This window comes from Marmota monax, unplaced genomic scaffold, assembly GCF_021218885.2.
Source record: "Marmota monax isolate L192 unplaced genomic scaffold, Marmota_monax_Labrador192_F-V1.1 WCK01_AAM20220418_F8-fsc00002, whole genome shotgun sequence".
NCBI lineage: Eukaryota > Metazoa > Chordata > Mammalia > Rodentia > Sciuridae > Marmota > Marmota monax.
In genome coordinates this window covers 22,828,880-22,851,675 of record NW_026693571.1, presented here as the reverse complement: position 1 = coordinate 22,851,675, position 22,796 = coordinate 22,828,880, and the positions used below count along the sequence as shown (strand labels likewise).

The 22,796-nt window shown below is 33.3% G+C and overlaps 1 protein-coding gene across 4 annotated transcripts in view; it reads left to right on the top strand.

Annotated features, from left to right (window-relative positions):
- The window catches only part of Smarcad1 (SWI/SNF-related, matrix-associated actin-dependent regulator of chromatin, subfamily a, containing DEAD/H box 1), a 75,669-nt gene that overhangs the window by 30,658 nt on the left and 22,215 nt on the right, over positions 1-22,796 (top strand). For 3 of the 4 annotated variants that reach the window (XM_046458891.2, XM_046458890.2, XM_046458889.2), the window contains exons 6-10: positions 2,345-2,445; positions 8,028-8,129; positions 9,819-9,900; positions 12,046-12,440; positions 19,675-19,874. In XM_046458891.2, the coding sequence (XP_046314847.1) occupies positions 2,345-2,445; positions 8,028-8,129; positions 9,819-9,900; positions 12,046-12,440; positions 19,675-19,874 (880 nt within the window). The other variant, XM_058583849.1, reaches the window with a different exon arrangement.

Genomic DNA, 22,796 nt, shown 5'->3' with positions numbered 1-22,796 from the left:
TTCTAGGTTAGCTTTCTACCACTGAGCCACAAGCCCAGTTCCTATGCTGCATTTTCACATGTTGTTGTTTAAAGTATTAAGTGGTAAATTACAAGGAAATAAGAATTAGGTTTTGGTTTTTTAAGAAAACTTTCTTGCTGCATCTTGGAATGGACAGGATAGTCATATCAGACATCCTCAGTTTTAGTGGAGTAAACGCGGAGGTAATGTATAGGTGATCAAATTTGTCTAACCTTGGAGATAAGACAGCTTTGGGGGGTGGAGGTTTTTTGTTTGGTTGGTTTTTAGTGTATTATGGGTTGAACCAGAGTCTGTCACATAAAGGGAAGTACTCTACCACTGAGCTATATCTCCTCTTCTTTTTTTAAATTTTTTATTTTTCTATTTTTTTAGTTGTAGATGGACACAATACCTTTATTTTACTTATTAATTTTTATGTGGTCTGAAGTTTGAACCTATTGCCTCACATGTGCTAGGCAAGAGCTCTACCACTAAGCCACAATCCAGGCCCTACATCCACCATTCTTTTATTTTATTTTTGAGACAGGGCATCACTAAGTTGCCCAGATGGCCTTGAACTTACAAATCCTCTTGCCTTCTGAGTAACTGAGATTACAGGTGTATGCTGTTGCTCTGGACAAGATAATCTTTAATGTACTATGTCATAAAGACATGAAACTGTTTGGGGTATATTAGCACAATTTTCAACAAAAGGTTCCCCCTTTTATCTGATTGAACCCAGAGTCTTGCAAATAGTAGGCAACAACAGCTCTCTACTGAGCAACCCAACAAAAGGCTTTTTAACATGAGCAGTCTTGGACAGGTCCGAAATCATGACAGTAAACATTGGTTTTACCATAAATTTTAATCTTTTTATAAACAGTATCATCCTGTATATTAAACAGTAAAGGGAGCCAGATGTGATGGTACATGTCTATAATCCCAGCTGCTTGGGGGAGGGGAAGGCTGAGGCTGAGGATTACAAGTTCGAGGCCAGCCTCAGCAATTTGGCAAGACTCGGTCTCAAAATTAAAAAAAAATTAAAAGGGTAGGGGTGTGACTCAGTGGCTAAGTGCCCCTGGGTTTGGTCCTTAGCACCAAACAAACAAAAAACAATAAGGGTATTTTTATGTAGTATTTTTTGAAATATATGTACCTATAAAGTTTTTATTTCAGAAGATAAAATAAAAATTTATTTATTGGTTTCAAGGAGGAGTCTCTTTTTAGTAAATGACTAAGTACCTAGATAATTATTTTTAAAAATGGATGCCACAAATATGCAGAATGCATATTTATATTATGAAATGAATCAGTAGGAAACACTCAAATATTCATGCTTTAAAGGTTTATAACATTCAGTTTTATTTTGTAATGGCTGCTATGAGATTTTTAATCTTACAACTCAAAAGTTGTCAGGTATGTACATATATTTTATGCACAGTTAGGCTTCTGATAAAATTAATGCTAAAATGGTGAAACTTTTGTGGGCTTTTAGCAGTGTTTCAAAGGTAACAGCAATCTGTCTAAGGAATTGGCACTCTTGAGATTCCAAGTGTTTCAGAAATAGATACATGGTATAAAAAGTATGAATACGTAACACTTCTTAAGATTATGTAGCTTATTTGTTTTTGTTTCAGTCTTGGCAGAATGTGCTGATTTCCTGTTACTCATACTGTTACACTTGCTTGTTTTATGTTGAAAACATTCCTCGCTTAATTTCTGTATATATGAGTTCCTTCTCATTTGTAAAATAAAATGTTACCTACTTTGTAAGTTTATTGTGAAAAGCAAATAAAATTGTAGTTTATAAAAGGCCTTGTGCAAAATCTGGTACATGGTAGACAATTAATGGCATCTGTGATGCTTTTGATAACTTAGCCTTGATAGTTCACTTTTTTAAATAATTATTTTTTAGAAGTAGTTGGACACAATACCTTTATTTCGTTTATTTATTTTTATGTGGTGCACATGCTAGAAGAGTGCTCTACTGCTGAGCCACAATCCCAGCCCCAGTAGTTCACTTTTTTTCATTGCTGAATACTCAGTCACTGGAATCCCATTATCACTTTGTAGAATTAATTGTAAATTTGGAGAGAGTACTTTTAACATTAATAAAGTGATAGTTTACAAGTACAGTATTAAAATGATTTCTACTTTGGGTAGACAAACAAAGACCAACAAAGAGTATCTATTCACTCTTCCTTCAGTCTAGTCATATGTAGAAGAAAGAACATCAGGCCCAATTTCAAGGGAACTGACTCAAGTTTATTACACATTTTTGTTTTGAATTAAATTGATTCCTGTTATTTCTGTGCAAACTTTGAGCATGTTTCTGTTTTAAAAGGTGGTGGGCCCAGGAAAAGAAAATTATCATCTTCTTCAGAGCCATATGAGGAGGATGAATTTAACGATGATCAATCTTTAAAAAAGACAAGACTGGATCATGTAAGTTTTTTGTGAATTGCAGTGTCACAGTTAGGATATGTTGAGTCTTACAGATATCAGAACTGAAAACTCACCTGAATTAATTAAGTAGTCTTTTCTCTTTGAAAACTAAATCAGGGAACTTACATTTGGATTCAGTTTGTGGCTGGTTTTGCTTTTTTAAAAAATTTTTGCAGTATGAATTGCTAATCTCTTTGAATCATAAAATAGATTTTTTAAAAAACTGTAATGTGGTTGATTAACTTTTTGAGAGAATAAAATGCTTCTAAGTTTTATTTCATAAAGTTACATATATGTATTGTATAACACATGAAGAACAGCTCTCATCACCACTATTTGATCTTCTTCAATAGCAACTACTTAATGCTATTCTAGATGATTCTGTTAATATTTAACTACATGTTTTAGTCTGTATTGCTATAACAAAATACCATAGAATGGTTAATTTATATAGAATAGCAGTTTCTTTCTCACAATTTTTGATGCTGTGAAATCCAAGATCAAGGTGTTAATAAGTTGTGTTTGGCTCCTCTCTGTTTCCCAGATAGCATCTTGCTGTTGTATCATAGGGAGAGGAACACTAGATCCTCACTTGGCACAAGGAATGGAAGGGGCAAAAACGTGGAGCTCCCTCCTCAGACCCTTTTATAAGGGCATCTAATCCCTAATCACTTCATAAATGGCCCCACCTCCTTCTGGCCTCCTGATATCACCACAATGGGGATTAAGGGTTTTTTTTTTCAATTTTGTTACAGATGTTGATGGACTTTTAATTTATTCATTTATTTATATGCGGCACTCACAATCAAACCCAGTGCCTCACACATGCTAGGCAAGCACTCTACCACTGAGCCACAACGCAGCTTTTTTTTTTTTTTTTGGTACCAGGGATTGAACTCAAGGGTGCTTAATCACTGAGCCACATCCCCAGCCATTTTTATTATTTCATTTAGAGACAGAGTCTGGCTGAGTTGCTAAGTTGCTGAGGAAGGCTCTGAACTCAGTCTTCCTACCTCAGCCTCTGGAGCAAGTTTCAGCATTTCAGTTTTGAAAGGACACACTCAAGCTATAGCACTGTGTACCTGCAAATAAGAGAGTTTTTTCTCTTATTGGGTCACTAAAGATTTCCATTAACTTTTACTTTGCAAACAGAACCACTAAGAGATATCCCAGTGAATGCAAACATACTCCTCCCTGTCTGCATACTCAGTGACACAATTTCTTATTAGTCACCAAAATCAAAGTCAAGTTACCCCAACTAGCATGGCAACTTTTTTTCTTTTTGGTCTGTGACTTAATGGTATAAGAAGTCCTAGGTAACTAGGTGGCAAGCTCTACCATAATTTATTGACACAGTTACTGTGTCCTACATGGAATTATTCTTCCTCTGGAAACTAATATTGACAGAAGTAATTTTGTGTTTAGGTGTAAGGGGTCTGTAGGTGTATTGCAAATTTCCTTTCATATATATATATATATACACACACACACACACACCCTTTGTGGCATGTTCACATAGAACACTGTCATTCCAGCATTCTCTTCTGAGTATAACTTCTAATTTTAGAACTACAACTCCTCCCCAGACTTCCTGGTCATTGATCTTCCAGTCTTATTCTTTTTCCTCAGTCACTGTCCATGATATTTTGTTGAACTATACTTAAAGACATTTCTTTCCACACAAAATGTACTGCCCAAAGGTATGCACAGAGCTACTTTCTTAAACGGGATTGTGTTATAGTAGTTGTTCACTTTTGGCTGGCTTTAATTATTATGCAGATTCTTCATAAACCAAGTTTAAAGTTTTCTGCTTGCTTTATCTGGCATCAGCTGTAGAAGTTACTGTGAAGCTCTGAAACACCCATACATGGCAATTTATTTATTTCTCTTGAACTGTTCAAGTCCTTCACAAATATACCATTTCTATTTCATGGATTAGTGCTGCCAGCACTTATTTTTAGGCTTGGTGGGCCAGATACCCAGATTGTGTCTGATGATCACTCGATGTCCTAAGGAACAGCCATAGGATATGCTTCTATCAGAAACTATCATCAAGCGAAAAATAGATCAGTCTGATCTTTTTTTAAAATGTGAATTTGTTTCAGTGCAGTTTAGAGAACAGTTCACATGTAACGCAAAATTTGCATTTGTTAATGTGTAATTTTATCCATTAAAAAATACTAGATACACACAGAAATCTGCACCCAGTTGAACCAAGCCAGATAGTAATATAATATATAAAACACAACTCAAACATCTATTGGCCACCTTATTTTACCATGTGCATTATGTTACAAAGATAAGTTTTGCTATTTCATATTTGTGAACTTTTCCTATTCAGGGGGGGCGTAAAAAAGAACAAAAATGCTCTTTTCAACATCCCAGACATCCCATTCTGGTTAAAAAATGCCATGCAGTGAATGCAAAACAAATGTTTTCAAGTATTGATGAGAAGTTGGAAACAAGAAAATGGAAAGAAATTAGACCATCTGATAGATCTCAAGCAATAGACACAAAGGAATCTGATTTTGGACCATCAGAGTTAATGCCACAGAAATGAAAGTGTTTGGCTGGGCTGGACTCAAGTGTTCAGAAGTCAATAAGAACACAACATAGCAAGGCACGGTTGCACACACCTGTAATCCCAGGGGCTCTGGAGGCTGAGGCAAGAGGATCGTGAGTTCAAAGCAAGCCTCAGCGAAAGCGAGACTCTAAGCAACTCAGTGAGACCTTGTCTCTAAATAAAAATACAGAATAGGTGAGTAATAAATTACTACTGGGGATGTGGCTCAGTGGTTGAGTGCACTTGAGTTCAATCCCCAGTAACCCACATCCTGCTGCCCAAATAAATAAGAATACATCATAAAGAAATAGAACAAAAGGAAATATCATTGAACATTTGGATTCAAGGCTAATAAGTGAAAAAATGAGTTAACAACCTTTTCCACATAGATCTTTGTATTTATACACAATGACTGAAATGGAAATCGCTGTAACCTGCAGAAAGTGACTCCTTTTAGTGCCAGTAATGTTTGCTTTAGTGATTTCTAAACAGTGCTATAATTTTCTAAGCCTTTAGCAGTGTGACATAGTCATTTGTGCAGATGAGAAAGCTGCAGAAAAGTTTTCAATCAGTGATGTAGGATTAACCTGAAGAAGGTGGCTCTGCATTGAGTTAAATTCTTGGTTTGATAAAACAAGTTTTATCAAAGTTATGAATGCATATCTCAAAGAATCCAAATCTGAAAGACAACATGCTGTATGATTAAAGGTTCCAAAAAGTCAAGTAACTATGATGTTCAGCACCATAGCCAAAAGGAGACTGGAAACTGAAGCCAGTAGTAATTTATTACTCACCAAATTGTGAGCCTTATGAAAGGAATTGTTAAAGTCAGCCTTGGGGTTTGCTTCCGGGATACAAAAATTACTCCCTTGTTCATTAATGTTTTCACTTAATTCTTTTATGTTGTAGACAATTATTGCAACAACACAAAGTCTCCAAAACAAAAGCCTTAACCCTTAAAAATTCTTACAGTGCATGAAACTGTCTCTACAAAAGCAGAACTCAATCCTAGTGTCAGATTCTTCCTTTTGCCTTAAAAACCCACCTCTTATACAGCTCCTTGATAAAGGTGTGATGGCACCGTTTATAACTTACTCTATAAAATCAATGTGATATTAATTTCCATTAAGAAGGTGGTAAGAATCCAAACATGATGAAAAGCTTGGAAGAATTAACATCAGAATAGTCATTTCTATCAGTGTTGAAGCCTGGAGTAATAATTAGAGTGTTTATGTAATATATGGTGGCATGGTAATAAATGCCAATCACAGCTACTTGGGGACCTGAGGTGGGAATATCCTGTGTTCAAGGTCATTTGGGCTACAGTGAGACATTGCCACCTCAAGTAAACAAAGCAGCTGCATTTCCTCATTGACTTTCCTCAGTAAAATTGACACATATAGTAGAACAGCTGAAACGTGTCAGCACCTGATTATTTGATACACTGAAATAATTTTTCAAGACTCATTCAATTTTTGTATGCTTCAAGGAACTATATTATGTTGGAATGGGTCAGTAGCATCAGTCTCTTCTGTCTCCACAGGAATGTGGTCTTGCTGCTTGTTAATGAGAGTGACAATTCTAGGATCCTAGATTTGGTATTTCCTATAATAGTGGCCCATACTCTGTGACTCAGGGAGCTAAGGAGTGTTTTTTGACATTCCCAGATATGACTGTTCTGGAGCTAGAAAAATAATCACAAGATTGAATCATAACTCCAGACTCCACTAAGACAGATTTGGGTTCAAACTCCATGTATAATCTAACTTCTGTAAAGCTCTAGAGTAACTACCAGATGTGTTCCATATTCTCCCTCACCAGGGATCAGCAAAGCTGGCACAAAGGTAGATCTGAGCACAGACAGTAAATGATAAGGCACACCATCTACTGAATGCTGAATGTTTTACTTGTGCTATATTGTTTCCCAAGCTGTTTTTCAAATATTGTGTATCTTTTTTGGTGCTGTGGATCAATCCCAGAGCCTTGTAGAGCCTATGCACTCTACATACATAGCTGTATCCCTAGCCCATATCTTTTTGTTGTTGTTTGTTTGTTTTGTTTTTCTTAATTATACATGAAAATAGAATCCATTTTGGTAAAATTATACAAGCATGGATTATATCTTATTCCAATTAGGACCCCATTCTTGTGAGTGGGCATGATGGTGGAATTCACTTTAGGTATTTTCATGTGTATATAAGAAAATTATTAGATTTATTCTACTGTCTTTTCTATTTTATCCCTCCTCCCTTCCATTTGTTCCCCTTTGTCTAATCTACTGAACTTTTCCCCTTGCCCCCTTTAATTGTGGTTTAGCTTCCACATATCAACAAAATCATTCAACCTTTGGTTTTTTGGAATTGGTTTATTTCACTTAGCATGATAGTCTTCAGATCCATCCATTTACTGGCAAATGTCATTATGCCATTATGGCTGAGTAATATTCCATTGAAATATATATATATACACCACAATTTCAAGCTTCACAAGCTTCCTCTCAAAGAAGGTGCACCACAACTTGCTCACAATAAAGAGGTCCTCCTGCTTCACCACCTTCTCTTGGATCTTCTCTTGGATGGCTTCTCCCACCTCATTCTCATTCTCATTCTGATAGACATAGGCACAGTCTAAGTGGCAATATACTGCATCAATGGCCACCTTCACGACTTTTTTGACTTTTTTGGGGGGAGACTTCCAGGTGCCCAAACCCAACATGGGCATCTTGGCTTTGATGCTGAGCTCTACGAAGGTGGCCATGGTTGATGCAGAAATGGCTTTGAGAGAGCAAATAGATGTCTGGTGTCCTCTTTTAGTAATCTGAAATCAGCAATCTTTTTCATCCTTGAAGGCGTAAATTTGTCAGTGTTTACATTAACATAAGTAAACATTGTGGAGAAATAAGCATTCTTATCAAATGTGATGATTTTTTTTTAAAGTCAACAGAAATATAATTACCTTAATACTGTTTTTACTGGTGATCTCTTAAATTGATTCTTTTTTTTTTTTTTTTTTCCTACAGGGGGAAGAATCAAATGAGTCTGCAGAATCTAGCAGTAATTGGGAAAAGCAAGAAAGTATTGTATTGAAATTGCAAAAAGAATTTCCAAATTTTGATAAACAAGTGAGTAGTATAACATTGATAAGAGAGACCAGTTAATTGAACAAATACAAACTTACCCTTAATTCTTACAGGGTTCAATTTAAACAATATTTTATACTACAGTTTGGAAACTGGGCATTGAACCCAGGGATGCTCTACTACTGAGCTGTATCCCCATTTCTTTTTCCTTTTTAAATTTGTGTTGGGGACTGTTAAGTTGCAGAAGCTGACCTCAAACTTTTGATCTTCTTGACTTAGCTCCCCCAGTCACAGGGATTACAGGTGTATGCTACCACATACTCCTTTTTAACTCTTGACATTGTTTATTCACCTTGTTTACTAATTATAGTATCAGCGTTACAACCCAAACCATAAAAAAAAAAATAATAAAAACTGAGTTCATTTATACTATGTAAACCATTTAGAAAGCCATCTATACAATCGTTGCCCCCGTGAAATAATTGCTTAGTTGTTTTGATTTTTTAAATTTCTTTTTTTTTTTTTTTTTTAATGTTTTCCAATTGAAACCATTTATTTACAGACATACAAGGAAAATAAACTTTGCTCTCCTGCAGACTTCTCAGGAGGCCCCTCTCTCTGACCTGGAATAGGGCACAGTTGGTGGAGTGGCTGCCCCTACAGCCCTGGGGAAGCAGGGTGGGTGGAAGGTGTCCATGAGGACAGAGGAGAATTTTAAAGTACAGTATTGCATTTCAGTGTTTTTGTTCTCCTTTCCAGATAGTAAGAATACTTCCAGAGTCATTAACAATACAAGCTAACTAAACATTCCATTGCTGAAAGGGTCTGTTTTATCAGACGATCATGTATTGAAGCACATGTTTTCTTAGCATTTGAAATACATGTAAACTTTCATTGGTATATTCCATTATATACTCAGGTAGTACATTTGTTGAATTCTGATGAGCTGAATGAATATCTTACTGCTATACTTGTTCTTTACAAATATTAAAACTTAGGGCTGGGGTTGTGGCTCAGTGGTAGAGCACTTGCCTAGATAGCATGTATGAGGCACTGGTTTGATTCTAGCACTACATATAAATAAATGAATAAAGTAAAGGTCCATCAACATCTTAAAAATTTTTTTAAAAAATTAATGTTTTGTCTAACTGCATATTGAAGTTCTATTTATTCATTTTTTTGGGCACTGGGGATTGAACTCAGGGACACTCGACCACTGAGCCACATTCCCAGACCTATTTTATATTTTATTTAGAGACAGGGTCTCGCTGAGTTGCTTAGTGTCTCGCTTTTGCTGAGGCTGGCTTTGAACTTGCAATCCTCCTGTCTCAGCCTCGAAGTTTTATTTTTAATCGGGCAAACATTTCTTGATCCTTCAGTGTTCAAAGGGAGAACTAGAAATAAAAAAAAGTTCTTGCCTATCTGCAGGTGTGAAATCACATGGAAAACATTTATAAAGCAACATAAAAACAAGTGTGAAATAATTAGCTATGAATTCTCAATTTTAATGTGATTAATTTAGTTTTAAAAGCACATAAACGGCTGGGGTTGTGGCTCAGCAGTAGAGTGCTCGCCTAGCACATGTCTATCCTCAGCACCACATAAAAATAAATAAAATAAAGGTATTGTGTCCAACTACAACTAAAAAAATGATTTTTTTTAAAGTAAACATTTTCATTTCTACAATGGTAATTTGAAATTTTTAACAAATACAAATAACTTTATTTCTAGGAACTAAGAGAAGTACTCAAGGAACATGAATGGATGTACACAGAAGCTCTGGAATCTTTAAAAGTGTTTGCAGAAGATCAAGGTAATTATTCTATGTCATTGATTATACATACTTCCTGCTGGGTAAGTTGGCCCAAGCCTTTCATCTCCCATTGATTTGGGAGGCTGAGGCAGGAGGATTGTAAATTCAAGCCAACACGGTCAACTTAGCTAGACCCTGTCTCAAAATTTAAAATTTGAAAAAGAACTGGGGTTGGAGCTCAGTGGTAGAGTTCCTCTGAATTAAAAGAAGAAAATACATACTCTCTGTTATATTCTGTATTTTAGTTATAAGAAAATAGTGAACCAGTTAGCTATCAACTAAAGAATGGAGTTAAAAATGATGTTGAAAGTGATGATATAAAAATTTTTTAAATGACCAAGTCCTAAATATTGACCTGTTGTTTATAAACAAAACAATAAATGTCTTTCTATGTGGCAAATCTTTCTTGGTAGTAAGGGCTACTTATTTTTTAAAAAATAATTTTGATTGTGTGGACATAATAACTTTATTTATTTATTTATTTTTTATGTGATGCTAAGGATTGAACCTAGTGCCTCACAGGTGGTAGGCAACTGCTGTATCCCTGAGCTATACAACCCCAACCCAGTGAAGGCTACTTTTAAACAGCATGTCTAATGGAGTGTAAAGGAAACATTTTGTACATATTAACTGCTGTTAGTCAGGATGGATCTTGTATTTGGTGGTATCTTATAATCACTGTAATGCAGATATTTGAGCTTGAACTGGCATGACTTTGAAAAGCACTGGCATCTAAAACATGGGAATCATCAGCATTTGAAGAAAGTCTAAACCCATAGTAGAACACTTTTAACTTTAGAAAATGGTATAGGAGACTGGTGGATGGGCTCAGTTGAATTATATATGTTTAGTAACATCCCTAAGCCAGACTTCATGTAGACTTTATAATTGCAAAACCAGCTTTTAAAGCCCAGCACAGGTGGCTTTAGGTTTATTTTAAATGAGTTCTTTTAAGAAAAGCTGTACTACCAGTATTATTGCATAGTGAATGATATGTGTGGAAATTAGAAAGCCACCACTGTCACCTATTTTTGAATCTGAAAATGATTCTCAAAAGATCCAGATTATCAAAGGGAAGAAATTTGGGGAATACTGTATTCAGTTTATTTTGCTCATATTTTTTTATATGTGCAGAAAATGAGTGTATGATAATCTGTAAGTCTGAAAGCCTCTTGTGTAATTAGACAATAAACAATCTCAATAAAGTATGTTCGTCCTTCAGTATCTGTAAGGGAAGGTTCAGATACCAAAATATGTTGGTTCAAACTCCTTTTTGTAAAATGGCATATATTTACATATAATCTATGTGTATTTCCCACATACTTTAAATCATTTTAAGATTACTTATAATATCTAGTAAAATGTAAATACTATGAAAATAGTTGTTCTATTATATCAGTTAGGGAATAATGGTAAGAAAAAAGTCTATACATCTATTACAAATGCAGGGTTGTTTTTTTTTTCCTTCTCTTTGATCCATGATTGAATAAATGCATGTATTTGGAACCTGGCAGCTAGAGAACCAACTGTATTTTATAGAGTAATTGGTACATATTTTCTTACTGGTATATAAGATAACAGTATACCTCTATTCACAGGCATCCTAGAATTCAGTGAAATATGATAGAGAGTAGTAGTGGTTTTGATAATAATATATTGGAATAGTTTTTTAAATAATGATGAATTTAGAGTAGTGGACATAGTGATGGAAAGCTTATGGATAGTTGAAACAGACACTTTGTTAGTAAACTTCATGGTATGATCAGCATTGTTTTTCTGTACCCATCAGTGTTGGCATTAAGGATTTGGGCTGCTTAAGTAACATCTGGGACATTATGGATATGCAGCTACAATTTATGTTGTAAGGACCTTTGTTAGAAAATGGAAATTTATATTTAATTCTTTTGTTTTAAAGAAGTTATTACCTGCTTTTGAAAGTATTTTCACTTTATAATTTTAAATTCTGCTTCTGCATTTCTATTAAAAGGGTGTCAAGATTTAACAGTAAATTGCAGCTGAATTCTTCTGGATTCAAAAGGAATATGAATGTTTAAATATTTTTCTCATCTCATTTGAAGTCTTATATTTTTATTGAATATATATATTTCTAATTTATTTATTGTTTTTGTCTGTCTTTGTACACAGATACGTCACAATTTTCATCACAAAGTGAGGTTCCAAATGGAAAAGAAGTTTCTTCAAGAAGTCAAAATTGTCCTAAAAATGTAGCTAAAACAAAACTAAAACAGAAATTTTCAATGAAACAACAAAATGGTTTTAACAAAAAACGTAAAAAAAATGTATTTAATCCTAAGAAAGTCATTGAAGACTCTGAATATGATTCAGGTTCTGATGTCGGTAGTTCACTAGATGAGGACTACAGTAGTGGTGAAGAAATGATGGAGGATGGCTATAAAGGTAAAATTCTTCACTTCCTTCAGGATGCTTCAATTGGTGAACTTACTTTGATTCCTCAGTGTTCTCAGAAGAAAGCTCAGAAGATAACAGAACTCCGGCCCTTTAATAGTTGGGAAGCTCTGGTAAGGCTACATTCTTTTTTTCCCCTCACTGTGTGTGTGTGTTTAATTTACAGTACCGTTTATAGTCAAGTTGTCTTCAGCCCAGGGAAGCATAGAAGGGAGGCCTTATCCTGTGTAGAGTCAAACATTGCTTTCATTGTAAGCCAATAGTATTTCAAATAGTGTCATATGACCTAATTTTGAATGAATTAAGGGGTGATTTTCCTGAAAAAACCCAAGCTGATTGGCTGGGAATACTGTCACTCATTCTTTTGCATAGAAACTTGGTTCATTTCACTGCAGAAGAAGAAATTAGAGCTTACATTTAGGAAGGAGTTGTTTGCTAGCCTGCTCTGATCTGTTACTGCTGAGACACCATGCAGAAAGCAAGAATGTGGCAGAAATTTTACTACAACTGCTTGAGAGCAGTAGCAACGTCCAGGGGAGATCCATGATTGAAAATCCCAGCCTAACTGTTTTAATGCTTCACCACAAAAGAAGCAATTGTTTATTTTCTTTTTCTTCTAAAAGTGACAGCTCAACCTCTAATCATGTTTTTCTTGATTAAACAACACAGCCATTTTATGGAGTGTAGCAGGCTTCAGCGTTTTTAATTGGAAAGTTAGAAAAGTTTGTGGAAACCTAGAATTCAAGCATTAGGTGAAGGGAAAGCATGAGCACTGGTAAGTACACTTTGCATGATAATTTTGTAGAATTTAATTTCCTATAATAAGTTTTACTGAAAATACCTGCTTTTTGAGTTTTCTAAATGTCAACTATCATTGACTCTTATTTCTACAGAAAAATATAAGAACTTTTTTGAAATTTTGCTTTAACACTTTTGGGAATGTGGGCTTTTATAGCATGCATTGTGTATAGGCCCTGCAATAAAAGCAATAGGGATGATTTTTTACAGCTTTAGAAGATAAAGTGGTCTTTCCTTTATAAAGGTTTTTAAGATGTTTTATTTTCTGAGTTATAGAGCAAAGTTGCATTTGTGATTAATTCTATAACTATGTCAAATCTAAATGAGCGTAAGTGTACTTGTTTTAGTGTCTTAAAGTGGTAGGGGGGCCTACACATGGTTGTAAAAAGCATTTTTTAAAAATTGAAATATTTGAAAAATATAGAAATGTTGCTAACGCTTCATAGCTTTAAAAAAAAATAAAATAAAAACACTCGTTTTGCCTGAAGCTTTTGCTTTTCCAGAGACCATCTGTCAAAGCAGGCCCTTTCAAAACTTGTTTGGCTTTGCCTGAGTGATTTATTTCTTAAGGTATTTGCTGAAGGGCTTTCTTGTTCTTCTTTTCTTTCTTTTCTTCTTTCTTTTAATCTTTAATGGTCTCATGTTATTATGGAGTTGGGTTGCTCAGGCTTGTTGGATTCTAATTTATTTCATAAAGAATGCAATTATCTACACTGGTTTGTTTAGTCACTGTAACTACTTGCCCAGGTATCTTATAGTAAATTATACAGTTTTATCAGGGTTATATGTGCCAGATGTTTTTAAAAATATTCAGCAACTTATCATGTAGAAAGCATATTTCCCCTACTAATTAATTGGCATAGTTTAAATTAGTCTTGACATGAATTTGGAGATTATGCATTACTTACTTAAACCTCCTAACTTCTTGCCCCTTTCTCAAAGTTGAACATAAAGACTTTTATTGTTTGTTTTAGCCAGCCATCCAAATGTTGAGTGTTTTATCTAACAGTTAAAAAGTATCTTAAAAGTAAACTTTCTATTTGAGTTCAGTGAATACAGTGCTTTGCTATCCTGTGCAATGTAGTATGTAAATAAGTTTTTGCAAATTTATAGTTTGATTTAACAAATATAACTTTACATTTTAGTTTGCTTAGAACTTTGAGCTTTCAGCTTTCAATAACTTAAGAATTTTGAATGACTGGATTGTAGAGCCATTCAATATCTTAAAAATTTCAAAAGTCAGTATTTTGTACATTTTGGTAAAAAGCTATATAATTTACTCTTATTCATGAATAAGTTTGACAATGATTCTCTAAGTAACTTTGAGAGGAAACTATAGGGGCAAAAAACACAGTTTTCGTTTTAATAGCTGTTGTATTTAGAAGATCCTATAAAATCAGTTGAGGTTTTAATGATGTCACTCAGACTTTAATGAAAATTACAGGATATTGTATATTCATAATGGCCTACTAATAGCTAGTTTATTCTTTCTTAAAATTATTGTTTAATATTAAGGAATACAGGAATTCTTAACAGAATTTTACAGAACTATGAGATTCACAAATATTTCATGGAAAAAATGCATACTCGTCTCATGAATCAAGCGAACACATAAGTTTTGTGACTTTTGTTCAAAATCAAGTTTTTTTAACATTGGTTATCTTTAAATGATTAAATATCATTGGTATTTTATTGTCTTATAATAACTTGAATCTGAAAATTGTTAGCAGTATAAAACAACTTTCTTGAAAAGTTGTAGATTATTGGTTCTTTTAGTCTTCAATGCATAGTATAATTCTGATGTATATAATATGTAAAAATGTATAATATACTTGTGTCATATGAGGTACTTAGTTATCAAATCACAGAGATTTTAAATCCAGAGACCATATGTTTTCTGTATCATTATGATTTTCATGTCAGAGATTATACTTTTTCTTTTTAAGCTAAAATATTTTTAGGTAGTTTAATCACATTAATTTTACATGAGAAAAAGCTGGTTATTAAAAAAAAAAAACTAGTCCTTTAACTAAGAGGGTGTTTATATTTGTAGCTTTATTTAATTCTATTGGGTTTTTTAAATTTGCATTAAAATTTAAAGACTGTTTAATTTTTCTTCATAATTTTCCTACTCGTAGCTTTTTTACATAATAGTAGTAATTTAGGTGCTCATTCTAAGAAAATCACATCCTTAAATCATGTAGACTTTGGAAGTGTACCAAGCCAAAAGTGTTATTAAAAACTAGTTATTGTTAATTGGTGAAATTGAAGTTTTTATGGCCAGACTTCACACATTTGATTGATATCTGTTCCCCACCCATTTACTGAATTTTTGTCTAGCCTTATGCAAGGTTAGAGTGGGGGATTATTGTGTCCATGATAAGTCTTATTCCATTGTCTCCTTATGTGTTAACCAGAATACCAAAGTATTTATACTGATGAATACAATTTTTATGAATAGATCAGTTCATGAATATAGTTTAACCCCCCAAAATTCATATATATATATATATATATATATATATATATATATATATATCTACTTCGTTAACATTTAGATCAGCATAGATGCATTTTTCCCTTACTGTTAGCCAAGCAAAGTCAAATTTAGTTCATGTATGATAATTCTTTTCTGTGCTCCTTGTGTTTTTTCATCTACTTTTAACTTGTAGACAAAGATTTTTTTTTTGCTTTTTTTTCACTCAGAAATTTTTATAAAACATCTGTATAAATTTGTCACTTGAAGCGTCGTAATGCCTATTCCCTCCTTCCAGAGAGGGAAGCTTTGTTAAGTTTTGATTATAAGGTTATTATACTCTGGCTTTGTTTTAATTTGTATAAGGATAAACTTTTATTTTAAAAAAATGAATTCTGAGTACTTTGGAGGCTGCTGCCAACTTATTCATATTAATGAGTAAGATTAGAAGTCTGTCCTTAGGCTGTTATTTGTTAAGTAGGGATTAAATAATTTAACAGTTAAACGTGCTTTTAAACAATTTCTTCCATCCTGGAAAAATAAAAAAATATATATATTTGTTCAGTAACAGTGACACACTGTGGCAAGAGAGGGGTACTTCAGTTGCACACTGCTTTTGATAAAGTCCTTGAGTTTTTGTTAATCAAAGAGATAGTAATCAGGGTCAGATTGAGATCCTTTTTACATGTAATTATCCAACTAATAGCAATCACTTAGTTTTTCTTTTCTTCCCCTTGAGAAAGTAATTGTTTTGAAAATGATTTTTTTCTATGTAAAACTGGAATAGTAGTTAAGAAGAAGAAAGTAAAGTAGATCCAAAATTGTACCAGAGATACCCATCATTTAAGATATTTAGAGCATCATCTGTTTGTATTTCAGACCATATAAATAGGATCATCTTTTCTGGGCTTATCATTAATTTTTTTATTTTTTTGTACCGGGGATTGAACTCAGCTGTTCTAAAATCACTGAGCCACATCCCCAGCACTTTTCTGTATTTTATTTAGAGACAAGGTCTCGATAAGTTGCTCAGGCTGGCTTTGAACTCAGGATCCTCCTGTCTCAGCCTTTCAAGCTGTGGGGATTATAGGCATGTACCACTACACCCAGCTAAATTCATATTTATTAACATTCTGTATTTTCAGGGTACTTTGTTTTTCTTAAGTCCCCCTGCCCCCCACTTTTTTTGGTAAAGCTAAGTAACTTATCAGATTGTTAATGCTTTTTAAAGTGTTCAGAAAACAGGTGGCAACCGAATGTTCTTAATACCTTTCCTTAAATGATACCCCCTCTAATGTTAATGAAGATACTGTGTAAGAAAATAGAACTGGGTTTCTATTCTTTTGTTAACTTTGGTTTTTATTACTTATAACACACTTAGGATTAACAAGTTAAATATTTTTATAGGTTTATTCTTCCCCAAAATTTATATCCATCACTTTTCCCCAGTCTGTTTCCCACATGTTATTGCTTTTAGAGCTTTTGTCTGATTCTTACCACCTCCATATAGCTGGGTAATATAATTACATTTTTTTGTCATGTGTAAGCCTTATTGTTTACATAACCACATGGATGAACAGATTGGTGCTCCTCTTATTGTTGACTTCATTTCACATGTCATTTCCAATTCCTGAGTTTTACCAATATGCTGATAATATAGTAAGTTTGAAGATCATTTGTGGTGTTTGCATTATTTTAACTATGTAACTGCCTTCCTGGATGAGCTGTGTAAGGCAGTATATGGTTATTTTTGCTGTTTCTTGAATTATTAGTTTAGTTTTCCCTGTTGGCTTGTTTTTGTCCTTCCAGTAACTAGTGATGTGTTCTTTTATCAGAAAGCAGTAATGTCTGTTTCATTTTTGTGTTATTAGCAGTTGTTGATGCTATATGCCTAGATCTATAATTTAGTAGGGGTTGCAAAGTTAATATTTTAAGACTGTCATTACTACTTCTTTAGGAATTATATATAAAAGAACTTTCCTAAATCTACCTCTCTACATATTTGCTGTTTGTATAAATTCAAAATAAGTGTTTCTTTTGCTTTATTTCTCAGTTCTCTAGTATCTTTATTGGTCACCCCTATTGATTACTTATGTCTTGTAATTTCTGAGTGATCATAACCGATTTATGTCTTTAAAATAAAAGGAAGAAAAAAATATTTTTTCCTGGATCCTAGATTTTATTAGTTTGCTCATGATAAGTGCCCTTATAATGCTAGTTGTTTCACTTAAAATTGTTATCTGTTTTTCTTAGTAGCTATAAACCACATGAGAACAGAAACTGTTAGGTCTTTCTAACCACGTACTTTAACCAGTTAGAATGTTATTTGCTAAAATCTAAGAATTTACATAATAAATGGCAGTTGGCTACAGAAGGATGTTCATTTAATTATTTTGAACCTTTAAGGTCTTAAGATTATTTATTCAGAGAGGCATTTGTTACAGTGAGAAGAGCATAGACTTTGGCTTCTATTTATTGTCCAACTCTGTGACCTTGGAAATTAAACCTTAGTTTGTTTATCCAGAATTGGTGAACTAATCTTGGAATAGTTAGGTGGATTTAATGAGTTACTGGATAAAATGTTGTAAAAATGTTAAGTAATGCACAGATAACTTAGAATTTCAGTGCCATTTTGTGAAATGCTAAGTTTGCTTTGTGTGTGTGTTTTATTTTGTTTTAGTTAAAATCTTCCAGAACATTAATAATATGGCTTTGGAATAGATTGGATAATTTGTATTTTACCAACTTATTGTAGGATAAAAATTAAAAATGTATATTGTTGTAAGTTGCAAAGATGCATCAATATATTCTGGAAATGTTGATTTTCTATTGTGGAGGTTCTCTATGAATTTAGAAATAACTGATCACAGGGATGATTTAGAGTTGTCAGTGTAACTCTTGTTGTTACTTGGAAGAATATGCTAAAAGAAGACATGAATCAAAATCGTGTGGTTTTATCTAGCAGATGGTGTTATTTTAGTTTCTTTTATTCAGTTCTGGATTATGGGATTTTTGGTTTCACCCAACAAGCTTTCAAAAAGCTATTGGCCTTTCTCATCCCCACCTCCTTTTTTTTTGACCCAAGTTCTTACTAAGTTCCTGAGGGCTTTGTTAATTTGCTGAGGCTGGCCTCAAACTTGTGATCCTCTTGTTGCAGCCTCCAACATTGCTGGGATTACAGGTGTGTGCCACCAGGCCAGGAAAAAAGTATTTTCATAATGTTCTTCAAGATGTTTTTCAGCTATTCATATAAAAAATTCTAGTGTTGGTGTATTAAAGTAGTTTTTTCATTTCAAATATTCACCCTCATTTTTTGAAAAACAAATATAAATTTTGAAAGAAATTTTTGCAAAAGTCTTCACACCAAACCATTTATACAATGTTATATTGAAATTAATTTTTTAAGTTTTATGTAATTATTGTTGGGGGCTATAATTAGTTTTTTTGTTCAGCATTGAACCCAGGTCTGCACACAAAACATTAGGCAAGCACTCTATCCCTGAGCTGTGTCTCCAGCTCCAATAAGTAACTTTTGATTCATGTAATATCTTTTCAAGTAATAGTCTCAGTTTGAGAACAAAATATCAAGTGAGAAATAAATGGAGTTTTGAATACTATGGGTGGGTTGTACTTTGATGATGGATATGGTAAAAATATGCTTTTGTAAGATTAACAGGTCATAAGAACTGACAGAAATGAAGACTAGATCAGGTATACAGTATGTGTTGTTAATACAGAAGGGTGAATCTAAGATTTTGAAGACTTGATAGGAGATACTAGAAAACTACTTACTAATGTTTCTTCTATAAAAGAACAGCTGCCAAGGTCAAATTTAGAAATTTGAGATTATGCATTTTGAGAGAGAAAGATATATTTTATTTCAACATAGTTTCAAGTGACAGTAAGATGACAAAGTGAAACATGAATGCAACTGTGCACGTGAAGAATCAAGTTTTCTTAGCAGTTCATTAAACGTGATTAATAAAGTTTAACAAACTTTTTTCCCCTCTAAGAATTTGGCTTTTTGTTTACTACATCTAGACTATTAAAATGTTTTTCTTTCCATGCCATAGTTCACAAAGATGTCCAAAACGAATGGCTTATCAGAAGATTTAATATGGAACTGTAAAACACTGATTCAAGAAAGGGATGTAGTTATAAGACTTATGAACAAGTGTGAAGATATTTCAAACAAATTAACCAAACAAGTTACCATGCTTACTGGAAATGGAGGTGGATGGAATATAGAACAACCTTCGATTCTAAACCAAAGGTAACATTTGTTGAACATAGTCACTATTTTATCTCAGTTGTATAAAATATCTGAACTTATTTCTGCATTCTGCCTAGGGGAATTAAATGTGATATAGCAACTAGTGTTAGAGAACCCTCAGTCTTTCCTATAATGGCACATAAGTAGTATATGAATGGTTTTTTATTGACCCCTCCCCCCAAGCAGGGTATTTTATTCTATCATATCATTATAAACTAATGGGTGGAAATTATTTGGTATTATGTAACTTATGTCTTCCTTGACTGATGACAGATAATTTCTTCTATCTAATCAGAAACTGAAAAGGCATTTTATAGCTCCCTTATACATATATTTGGTGCTTGGGAAAATGTCAATTGCTTAATTATGTCAGTTTAAAGATTTGTATTAGCTCAATTTATTCTTAATTATAAATTAAATGAAATAATTAAAATGTCCCATATTTGTGGTAAAATGTTTGAAATATTTTAGAAAGCCCAGATTTTAAAATCTTTGGCAGTAAAAATACATCAGATAGGAGAAGGATTAAGTATATTATATAAATGTAATATTCCCCAAACTGCTACTTTCAGTAAAATACCTTATCAGAATTCTTGCAAAAAATAAACACGAAAAATTGTCCAGTTGTTAATACATACTAAAATTACTTTTTATAATTATGAAGTCCTATGTTTTTGCATGATATTGGGGGCTTGGGGTTGGGAAAATGTTTTGAACTTCCTTTAAAGGCTTATTTAAATAGTTGGAGACTAAGAACAGTTCAGAATACTTCTTTTTAAAAAAATACATGAAATTGTTTGCTCTGATGTTATTTATAGTGGCAAAACCATGAAAATAGTCAGAGTTCCTAAAATCAGGGAACAACTGAAATGAATTATGGCTTATCCATACTGTATAATGGTGTGCAACTTAAAAAATGAGTTACATCTGCTTGGAATATTTCTGATAGATATTTTAGTAAGATTAGCATTAGGGTCTTATTAAATGATAACCTTAGTTGATTTTAATTCTGATATTTTTTCTAAGTTAATGATCAAAGCATATTTGCTGATCATTTGTTAATAATTAAAAATTGAGATATGAAAAAGAAAAAAGCACGATATGATTACTGGCCTTCAAAATAAGCAACAATCTTTTCTGTGCCCTTCTAGGGTGCTATGGGATGGTGTAGGGAAACGTGATGCAGTTACCACAAAAGAAGCTCTTTTCTGTTGCATAGAAAGAACTATATCAGCAAATTCATCTCCTAAAAGTGTAGTTGGAGCTGCTGCTTCTTGTTCTCCAGCATTGGATATGGGGAGTTCTTCACTCTACAAGACTTACCCAGTTGAGTCTACTTTATCATAATTTGGATTTTAAAAAATCAAGTGCTTTATTGCATCACCTAAAAATTTCTCTCTAAACCCACACTCACAAAGTCTTGTTACTTGTAAATAGTATGATCAGGTAACACTATCCTTTCCATTAGACTGAGGGTGTTGTTTTTTTTTTTTTTTTTTTAATATGAGAAAAACAGTTTTGTTTTGTTTTTTTGGTAAGTGGTCATTGGATTTAATCCAAAGAACTACTTCTAAAAACCTTTATAATCAGTCTTGTTAGGGTTCATTTAAGGAAACTTTTAGGGGGTAGAACTTATTGTCTTGGTTTTTGTTCTCCAGCCAAGTAAGAGTTGCACAAGCAGTCTTTACTTGGTGTACCCTAGTCAGGCATTGTGGCTCCATAGTCTAGTAACATTTGCAGTTGTTTCTTTGCCTTGGGAAAGGTTGAATTAGCACAGAGGAAAACATAAAACTGTCCTGATGAATGGAACATACCATACTCATGTTGGTCCCTTTATTTTCTTTGTTATCTATCTATCTATCTATCTATCTATCTATCTATCTATCTATCTTTAGTTATCAGGATTGAACAGAGCCTTGTACATGCTACACAAGAGCTCTACCACTGAATTATACCCCCTAACCTACTTGGATCTTTCTCTTAGCAGATCAGATTTTTTGTAGCAAACTATACTTTGAAGCAGTATTAAGGTTAACTTTTATTTATTTGCCTTTTGGAAATACAGACATTCTTATTAAAAATAGTCTTTGTAGAGAAAAATATTTCTGATGTATACCTCAAAACCTTTGTATATTCATAAATTTTATATTTAAACCTCAAAATTAACATTGCCTGAAGTTAAAATATAAGAGGGAAAAGGAGAGAAATACTCAGAATTTCTCCTGTTTTATTCCTGTCAGAGATATAGCCATCTCTCAGGCTTTAGCAATTATGAAATTCATGAGTTTGTTTTGTACTGGGGATTGAACCCAGGGTACTTTACCACTGAGCTATATCCCCAGCCCTTTTTATTTTTTACTTTGAGACACCCGGTCTTACTAAGTTGCTGAGTCTATCCTCAAACTTGAAATTCTTTAGCTTTACTCACTTAACTACAATGATTTCTCAAATGTTCAATATACAGTATATTTAATCAGATATGTCCATTCTATTCTGGGCTAAATCTATCATGTTGTTGTTGTTTATCCTGAGCTTGACAAGATAGGTTCCCTATCAAGTTTTTTAACCGGAGCTGTAAGACCATTTGACATTGATGTGAATGCACACCAATACTGAAGATGATGGTTTGACTAACTCAAAGTACTAGGATGTAATTATTTAGTTTGAATACTCCTACTAGAACAAACTAATGTGGTAGAATTAATGTATGTCAGCTGTGTAATACATAAAATCTAAACTTATGTTCATTTAGTATCCGTAATTTATTTATATATACCACTTCAAACAAGTCTCTCTGCCTTTATGTTACTTTATTTTAAACTGAAATTTAGCACATTATGTGTATTGCCAATCTTACTATTGCAGGCCTTTCTCACATTTTAAAATAATTTAGAAATCAGTTTTCTCAGGCAGGAGATATAA